The sequence below is a fragment of the Arachis ipaensis genome, chromosome B2 (genome assembly GCF_059453495.1).
Source record: "Arachis ipaensis isolate K30076 ecotype BB chromosome B2, ASM5945349v1, whole genome shotgun sequence".
In the NCBI taxonomy this organism is placed as follows: Eukaryota; Viridiplantae; Streptophyta; class Magnoliopsida; order Fabales; family Fabaceae; genus Arachis; species Arachis ipaensis.
In genome coordinates this window covers 64,101,399-64,111,701 of record NC_142437.1, presented here as the reverse complement: position 1 = coordinate 64,111,701, position 10,303 = coordinate 64,101,399, and the positions used below count along the sequence as shown (strand labels likewise).

The window sequence follows — 10,303 nt, the reverse complement described above, 5'->3', positions numbered from 1 at the left end:
GTTTCGGTAGTGACAATAAAGAAGTCAAGAATGATGAAAGATGATCAATGGAATAAAAGATATATGTGTCACATTATGTATATATGCTTATACTGTTATACATAATCAAGCTACGTGCGGCTTTTCTTTGATTTTTTTTCCTTGATTTTTTTTCCTTTATGGCTTCGGCCATTAATAATAATAATAATAATAATAATAATAATAATAATAATCAATTTAAATTTTGGCTACTAAAATAGTTTCTAATAAATAATTCAAACCAATAGAATAAGTCATAATTAAATTATACTTCAAAAATCTTAGAATTTTATTTAAATATTTTTATTAAAAATAATTTTTTGTAAAAATAAAATCTCAACAAGTATAATAACTCATAAATAACTAATAATTTAATTTTTAAAAATTTAGGGCCTTACAGATTCATTCAAAATTCAGCCCAAACACTCACCAAGTGGGCCCAAGAAGTAGATTTTCACACCAAGAGTCTAGTCTGTCTTATTTCTGTAATCTCTAGTTACTAGATTAGTATATATAGAACAGGGATCACCCTTGTTCAGGACCTTTTGCCATATTTTCGAATTCACCATTATTTTTCTGTAAATCATGAGCAACTAAACCTCTTAGGTTAAGGTTAGGAGCTTTGCTGATTCTCATGGATTAATAATATTACTGTTTCTATTTCAATTTGTGTTGATTCTATTCTAAGATGTATCTTCGTTCTTGAATCTAATAAAACCGGGTGGAACGAGTGTATGACCTGTTTTCTACATGGGTTCTTGTGAGTCCTTAGCAGGATAGTATTAAACCACAAGCTTGATTATACATCTCTTAGACGGCTAATCTACGACTTTGTTGGGGACATGAGAACATCTGTTCAGCTGAGGTATGGGGCGATTAGGGCCTTTGTGGTATAAGCCATGATCATAAAGCTTCATTCTCTGATCTGGAAGATCTGACCTTGTTTGTCGCGTTTCGAGTAGGATCTTCAAGGGACTAAATTGCTAGAGCTTCACCCTCGTTCAGATTTGATGACCATTAGCACTGTCGTTTGACCTGAAGCAGAGGAGATTAATGACCACTAGCCCCAGCGTTAATCACTTACAGCTTGCCATGGAATGAATCATCCATTGTTGAAGTAGACAGTGAGAAAAGTTAATCCAGAAAGAGAAGCATCTCCGAAGCCTCAACCGCTCTCTTATCGTTGATTTAACACCAATCCGATAACGCTTTTCTTATTCTGTTTTATGCGTTTTTCAACGAAACAACCATCTTTTCTAATTGCCTGACTGAGATCCACAAAAATAGCCATTGCTTGCTCAATCTGACAATCTCCGTGGGATTTGACCCTCACTCACTTGAGGTATTACTTGGATGACCTGGTGCACTTGCCAGTTCATCTGTGCAAAAGTTTGCGGAGTCAATTTCGCGCACCAGACAACATTAACATTATTAAACCATTCTGGTATTGACAAAATATTGAATTAATTGGCGGGGTATAATGTACATCTCTTATTAACATTGATATGTTTAGCTCTGATATTTAAATGATATCAAAATCCCCAACTTCAGATGCACTTTCCTTATAACAAATTGAGTGGACTCACTCTTTATAAAAAATCTCCTTGGTGCACTGTTCTTCGTAATTATTAATATGTAGTATTCCAAAATAGTTAATAGACTGTGAGTTTAAGTGGTGGTGTTTTGTTTAAGAGTGTGTAGTATTAACCACAGAACAATGATTGTTTTATGTATGGTTTTAGGACAATTCTAAATTTCTTGCAATTGTTGCTCAAGGTTCTATAAATTTTAAGGTTGAGCTACAAATTTTTCAAATTGTAATTTTTAGAATATTTAAACTTGATTGATGAGATTGTTAATTAGATTTTTATCTCTAATGATAACTTTTACTTAATTTTTTTTATCGAATGTTGAATCACAAGTAAGTGACAACCAACCTGAAATTGAGTCTTCCAATTCTATCACACCAATCATATCTGGATAGAATTCAAGTTCTACTGGTAAAAATCACACAGTTAATGAAGTGGGTTATGGAGGTGCTACGATTACAAGGGATAAACATAACTTAGCTGCAAACCCAGCTCATTTTTTTACAGATGAACCTACAGCTACTTCTGGTGGTGCTTCTGAGGCTGTTGAGAGTGAAGGCTGAATTTCACAACCAACTCATGATGCTGGAGAAGATTATAATTTTTCAGCAATAAAGATGAGGAAGGTTGCCAAAGAATAGCTTATTAAGCAGTTTTCATAATTATTTCTAGAATGATAATGCAAGTATTTTTTTTAATTGACCGTGTGCCCAACTATCTTATCTAGGTGATAAGTTAAGTCTCTCCCTTTTGATTTTGTTTAGTTACACATTACTTATATGATACACTTGGTAAAGATTGGAGGCTTTTAAAATATAGCATTGATATTGTGGACATGTTACTTTATATTTTGCCTTCATTTTATTAAAGAAAAATTTGATCTGCGACCTTGACCCAAAACGGGGCAAGATTCCGAAGAATGATTCCCGGTTAGCTATATAGTGTGTGTTTCAATTAAAGACACTTAAACTAGAATTTGTATAAAATTGATTTTGCAAACTTAGATTTTGATAAAAGTTGAGTTGATGTTAACGTGATTTATGTTTTGTAATTTTGTAAAAAAATGGATTATAATAAAATGAATGTTGTTTGGATTATATTATTCAAGATTATGTCTAGAAAAAAATTACTACAAAACATAAATTATATCATTTAAAACTATATTATTTTAAAACTCCTTGACTATAACCTTTTTTTTAAAAGAATTTAAATATGTCTTGAAATTTAGTACTCTTTTAGTTATACTTTTTTAGTACTCTTCTGTAGTACTCTTTTTAAATTTAATTATATTTTTCTAGAAATATTTATAATATAAAATTAATAGTAGTACATAAAATATATACTAATTTTTGAACACACAATAAAAAATATACAAAGGTAAATAAAAAAATAAGGTTCTAAAAGAGATATGTATTAATAAAAATACTTACAAAAATTTATATGAACAATGAGTGCTAAAAAATCTATTAAAAAATATAATAATATACATCAATAAACATGAAAAAAATAAAAATATCCATACTATTAACAAAAAATAAATAAGTAATTGATAAAAAATCTAAACTTAACAAAAGTACTAAAAATAATATTAAACAATGCCCATGATGTGGGCTATAAGGACACAACTCAAATGTAATCCATAACCCAACTCAGTAAGCCGGAGTCCCTTACCCATGCTATTTCCCTTGCTCCATCTTCTGCTTGCTTCCCACAACCTGGTCTACATGGCCACTTTATCGGCGTCAACGGCTGCTGCTCCCCAAACTCAGCGGCGACCTTCTACCTCCAGAGCTCGCCACGGCGGTGCTGCTCCCTGCGACCTCCACAGTGGTTCTGGCATTGTAAGAACCGCCTAATTAGTTAATTAATATTGCCCAATTTAGGTTCCGAAAATTTAGAGTGAGAATTTGAGGATTTAAATATGATTTTTAGACTCAGTAGGTTTTTCTGAGTCAGAAAATTTATTTTTTGCGAAAAACCGAGAAAAACTGCAAACCAGAAGCTGAACCGGTTGGACTGGTTCAGGTCTGTCCGGTACTATGCAAAAAATAGTGAAAACAGTCAAAAACCTTAAAAAATATTAGAAATGGAAATCAGGGCATTAATTTTAAAGGTTTGGCCCAAAGTTGGGCCGAACGGGTTAAAAACGCTAACAGGTTGGACCGGGCCCAAGTTGGGCCCAAGCCCAACATATATAAGCCAATTAATGAACCCATTTTAGCACTTAACACACTCACAAACACACCCACTCAGCTGAAAAGAAAAGAGGGAAGGGGAAGAAGAAAACACTATTCATCATCATCTTCTCAAGCTCATATCTTGAGCGATAGAGCTCCGATCGCCGCACCGTTTACGGCCATACGTTCCTTGTGAAGAGCTCTACAAAACCCACTAAAGAAACTGGTAAGGAAACCATGAATCCTTCTCAGTTCTTCTCTTCAAAATTTCAAAATTTTAGAGTTTTTGATTAAGTGAAATTTTATGATTTTGGGAGTTTAGGGTACACTTTAGCCCTTGATTGACGTTGGTTTTGGCTTCCAAAACTGTTGGGTAAGATGACTTACTCTTGAACTCTTATGAGATTGTGACTAAATTGAGCCTTAGGTTGATTAGTTATCATTTATGTGTATTATAGCTTGAGGTTGTGATTATTGGCAATTGTTGGAGCTTGTTGGTGCTTGTTGGAGTTGTTTGGTAGCTTGGATTGTGGTTGAAAGCTCAACTTGTGCTCATTTAGGGTTTTCAGTGCATATTCGAAATTGACCAAGGTATGGTTTCGGTTTCCTCTATGTAGTATATAATATTTCTGGACACTTAGACTATTGACCTATAGGATAGGTTCGAATTAAAATGGTTGTTGAGTTATTGAATGATGATGTATGATGATTTATGAAAATTGATAATGATATGATAATAATGTATGATTGAGTGGATTGAAAAGTGGTTTGGTATGATATATGTGATGTTGAGATTGATCAAATGGTAATGTGGATGGAAAAATTGAATTGGGATTTATTATAGTGTTATACATGTGATGTTGAGGTTGAGAATAATGCAATGTGAAGTAAAATTTGGTAAGGATGGTGAATTGTGTCCCAAAGAGGGTAGATTGTGATGTGAATTGGAGTTTGGTATTATTTTATTTTGATGTGTGATTGAGAATTTAGAAAATTGAGTAATTGTGAACTTTTGGTAAAACTGAGATTTTGGTGAACTTCCATGAATCATATCTTGAGCTACTGTGCTTGAAATTCAAAGTGTTTTATATCAAATGAAAGGCAATTAAACAAGCTTTAAAATGGTTTAAGTTTTGTTAAAATCTGATTTTGGTAGAGGAAGATATGATTGTGGGAAGTTTGGTGTCAAAATCTGAAATTCTGCAAAGTTACAGAATTTTGTGATTTCTGGTATGTGCGCACGCACAGCCTTGTGCACACGCACACACCTGTGAAAATTTAAACCTGTGCGCACGCACAGCCCTATGCGTATGCACACGCAAGGGAAGGCTTCCTGTTTAGAGCGCTACCACAGCTTGTGCGCGCACATAACCAATGGAGTTTTACAAACTGTGCGCATGCACAGCCCTGTGCACACGCACACGTTGGGAAGGGCAGTCTATTCAGAGCGCTAGCACACCTTGTGCGAGTGAACAGAACTGCAAAATTTGGTACCCGTGCGTACGCACACCTCTATGCGTACGCACACTTTTTAAAACTTCTCCTAGGCATGCGCACGCACACCCTGTGCATACGCACATGCCCTGTTTTTCAAATTTAAACTTTGTTTTCAACTGTTTCACCTTCCTAACAAGCTTGTAAGCTTCTGTGACACCATTTTAAGATTTTTGGGCTTATTTTCGGGCATTGAAACATGGGAAAGGTCTTACGAGAATTTATTTGGTATTTTCTTTGAAAAGTTAGAGAACGGAGGCTAGATTTCTGGTGTACTGAGGATGGATTTGGGGGGACCAAGAAGGGCGAAAGATGTATGAATTGAGAAAGTGACGAACTAATGAGTTCGGAAAGGAAATGTTGAATTTGACAGTGGTTGAGATGAGTCAAGGACTCGGAAAAAAATGATGGATCTATGATATACTGTAAATGTTTTCTGAAAAACCACTGATGTATCATTTTATACTGAGATTATTGAGACGCTATGTGCCCGGCAGGGACGGTGGTTAATCCCGCCTGTCGAGGTAGCAGCGGCGGTGTAAGGACGGTAGTTAATCCCGCTTATGTTGAGATGTGAGGTCTGTGGCAAGAGTATCCTGCTCGCATCCCTTCGGGTCAATAGAATGTGCAGGCACAAAATCTTGGACGGTGATCCGAGCACCATATCTCGGGGGTTCCCAATGATAACTCCGAAGGGCGACATCTCCATGGAGATGTGTCAGGTTGGTAGTTAAACCGACAATTTGAAATCACAGCCAATAGGACCGGTATTCATCATGTGCATCTTCTAATTGCTTCTTTGATTTGCCGACTTGTAATTGTATGCCTAAATTGTATAACATGTCTACTTGCTTACTTGAATTACTTGCCTTATATGCTTCTACTTGTGTTATACTTGCATTGATATTACTTGTGCTTTCTACTGGGATTGAGGAGGTTCGGAAGGCGGTGGCGATGGGATCGCATGGAGGATAGGTTGGTGAAGGCTGTGGGACAACGGAGAGTTGTTAGTTAGAGAATCCTTTAAGTAAGATTACCCTTTTAATATGTTAAGGTTTTATTTATGCCTTACTGTTTTAGTTGTGCTTTAAGATGAATCTTATGATGGATATGAAGTCTAGGATTGCTTTTGGCGTCCCGGGGTCTTATATCTTTCATCATTGGGAACTGTTACCATACTGAGAACCTCCAGTTCTCATACCATATTCTATTGTTGTTTTTCAGATGCAAGTCGTAACCCACCTCAGTGAGTTGTTTGGATGATGACAGAAGCGGAGGATCATGATACTTTTTAGGGTCTTTTTGATTATTTTGTTTACATATCTCTCACTTTTGTATCTTACTTTTGCCTAGAGGCTTGTATTGAGAGAGAAAAACTTGTTTAAGCTGTTTTATAAACTTTTAGATTCCTGTATGGTCTGTATATAGCTAACCGGCTTAAACTCCGCGAGCCGTGGCTAGACCCTTATGTTATTATACTCTTATCTTTTGTTATATTATATCTATATATTGTGCGTTAAGTTAGAAGCTTCGTGAGTACGTTTTGCGCTTTTCAATTCTTGTTTTGAGCTATATCCTTCATCGGGCTTCTAGACTATATTAATTCTTTCTATATATTATATGTATGAGCTTAGAACTGTCGTAACCTTTGATTAACCTTTGCTTTATGATGCGAGGTAAGGCTTAGGCTAATTAGGGTGTTACATTTAGTGGTATTAGAGCGGTTCGTCCTCATGAGCCTGAGGGATAGACCTATTGTGCTTCATTGCATACTCTGTGTGTCTTTTCTTTGATGCTATTAGGTTATCTACTTGATATTGTATAGCATGCTTGTTTGTGAGTGCCTGTTTGGGATAATTGAAGCACTAGGCTTTTGATATTGAGACTGATCACCTTGATATCGATTGTTTGGTGTAGACAGGAACCCTAATGGCCACTCGTGGATGAGGTCGTACACGTTCTCAAGCCGAGAGTAGGAATGCGCAACCGGTGGATAACCATGCCGAATTCATGGCGGCAATGGCAAATTTAGCAAACACCATGGAAGCTAAGGCTGCTGCGACTCTGCAAGCTGTGCAGAGGTTAGTCCAACCGGCTGGGAATGGAAACAGAAATGGCGAGGGAAACGCGAATGAGAATGCTGATGGAAATGGCGACAACATGGGAGGTGTTCCGATGAGCTTGGCCACTTTTCTCAAGGTTCATCTGCCAAGTTTCAGAGGATTGACTAACCTTATGGAAGTGGACAACTGATTCCAGGCAATGGAGCATGCTTTACAGGCGCAGCATGTTCCAAACAACCAATATGTGGAGTTCGCCGCATATCAACTTCTGGGAGAGGCCCAGCATTGGTGGCAAGCCGAGTGCCGCTTGCTACAGCTTCAGAACGCCGATGTTCCTTGGGATATATTCCAAACGGCCTTCTATAGGAAGTATTTTCCTAAGTCTGCAAGGAAAGCAAAGGAGATAAAACTTATGCAGCTGAAGCAAGGTTCCTTATCTGTGGCATATTATACTGGCAAATTTGAGGGGCTTTGTAGGTTTTCAAGGGTATGTCAAGATGTCCCAAAGACCTACGAAAGCTGGAAATGTATCAAGTATCAGAGGGGGTTGAAGGATAGCATCATGACTGCTGTGGCTTCTATGGAGATTCATACCTTCTTTGAGTTGGTGAACAAAGCGAGGGTGGTTGAGGAATATGCGAAAACAGTAGCTTCGTCCAAGGAAACTCACGGAGGAAACACTAGTTGGGGACGTGGCAAGTATATTCATCCGAGGGGTCAGATTTTCAAGAGAGGAGGATATGCGCCTCAAGGACAAGGAGGCTTGATGACAAGTCATCTTATGCTAGTTTCACAAGCATTTTTCTCTTGTTTCATTAAGTTTTTATGCACTTTCTTGCACAATAAGTAAGTGTTTGGATTAAAACTTCATGCATTTCCTAAGTCAATTGAACATGGTTGTTTATGTGCTTTTTCATAAGGTTTAATGCTACTTTTACTAGGTATTATAAATGGTGCAAATACCTCATGATTACAGCAAACTGTGAGGCAATTGTTTGATTGATTGTAGCTAGAAATAAGGCAAGGAAGAAGTGAGAAAGAAGAGGAGGAAACAGAGCGAAAAGTATTGAAGAAGAGAGGGAGATGCAACGTTGGTGGCAACGTTGATCCACCAACGTTGAAGGCAACATTTTTTTTAAAGAAAAAGTGGGTGCCAAAGTTGAGTGCAACGTTGGTGATCCAACGTTGCCTCAAACTTGGAAAACTACAAAAAGCTGGTGCTGGCGTTGGGGAGAACGTTACCTCCAACGTCTTCGAATGTTTCAATCCTGGAGCCAAAAAAATTTTGGTTGACGCGTATGCGTCGATGACGCGTACGCATGAAAGTGGAAAATTTCTTAATCCACGTATAAGCATGAGTCACGCGCACGCATGAAATGGTAAAATTTACGATTCATGCGTACGCGTATGCGTGACCAAATGAACGGTGGGGGTACAACGCTACCTCAAACGTTGCCTTCAACGTCCGCGATGAGCAACCCAAAAATTGGATTTGAAAAATTGTAATCCACGCGCACGCGTAGACAACGCGTACGCGTGGATGCATATTTTGGCCAGATACGCCGACGCATGAGCAACGCACACGCGCACAACGCCGTTTTGACGCGTACGCGCAGGCGACGCGCACGCGTGGGTAGAAAAACGTTGGTGCACCAACATTGAGTCCAACATTGGCGCCAACGTCCACCCCTTTGGAAATCCTTTCTCAAGCCAACGTTTAATTCAACGTTTTCTTGAAAATGTTGAGGCCAACGTTGACACCAGCACCAGTTTAATTGAGCACCCATGCAGATCAAAAATGTGAATTGCCAATTACCCTCTTCAACATCATGAGACCCATTCTTACTTGCTTCAACAAATGCCCAATCCAAGGACTTGAAGACTGTTCATACCCTGGGTCGAGCTATCCGACCCGGGATGATCGGCGACACAGCGACCGACCTCTTCAGGTCAGACTACCTGACCTCTTCTAAAAGAGCTCGGCCAAATCGACAGGAAAGCCCAATAAAGGGCCCAAATAGAGGAACACGACCCAAATCCAAAGGCAATCCTAGCCTATAGAGATAAAGGCAGTTCCCTTGAAGATAAGCTGACGTCATCCAAAACAGGATAAGATAAGATAAGATAACTAACTTATCTTATCAGAAAGGTCAGCCCACACTACTATAAATACACTGGAGCACTGATGAGCGGATAATTTATACGCTTTTTGGCATTGTTTTTAGTATGTTTTTAGTAGAATCTAGCTACTTTTAGGGATGTTTTCAATAGTTTTTATGTTAAATTCACATTTCTGGACTTTACTATGAGTTTGTGTGTTTTTCTGTGATTTTAGGTATTTTCTGGCTGAAATTGAGGGACTTGAGCAAAAATCAGATTAAGAGGTTGAAGAAGGACGGCTGATGCTGTTGGATTCTGACCTCCCTGCACTCAAAATGAATTTTCTGGAGCTATAGAACTCAAAAATGGCGCGCTTCCAATTGCGTTGGAAAGTAGACATCCAGGGCTTTCCAGCAATATATAATAGTCCATACTTTGCCCAAGTTTAGACGACGCAAACTGGCGTTCAACGCCAGCTCTCTGCCCAATTCTGGCGTCCAGCGCCAGAAACAAGTTGCAAAGTGGAGTTCAACGCCCAAAATGGCACAAAAGCTAGCGTTCAACTCCAAGAATGACCTCTCCACGTGTAGACTTCAAGCTCAGCCCAAGCACACACCAGGTGGGCCCCGGAAGTGGATTTATGCATCATTTACTTACTTCTGTAAACCCTAGTAGCTAGTTTATTATAAATAGGACTTTTTACTATTGTATTAGATCATCTTTGGATCATTTTTAGATCTCTAGACCTCCATGGGAGGCTAGCCACTCGGCCATGCTTACCCTCTATTCACTTATGTATTTTTAACGGTAGAGTTTCTACACTCCATAGATTAAGGTGTGGAGCTCTGCTGTTCCTCAAAGA

General features: G+C 38.2%; 1 protein-coding gene across 1 annotated transcript; it reads left to right on the top strand.

Annotated features, from left to right (window-relative positions):
- The first annotated feature begins 7,540 nt into the window (after positions 1 to 7,540).
- Positions 7,541 to 8,340, top strand: LOC107624618 (uncharacterized). The gene is made up of 2 exons (XM_016327075.1): positions 7,541 to 8,040; positions 8,283 to 8,340. The coding sequence occupies exons 1-2, from the start codon at positions 7,541 to 7,543 to the stop codon at positions 8,338 to 8,340; spliced, it is 558 nt and encodes a 185-aa protein (XP_016182561.1).
- The last annotated feature ends 1,963 nt before the right edge of the window (positions 8,341 to 10,303 follow it).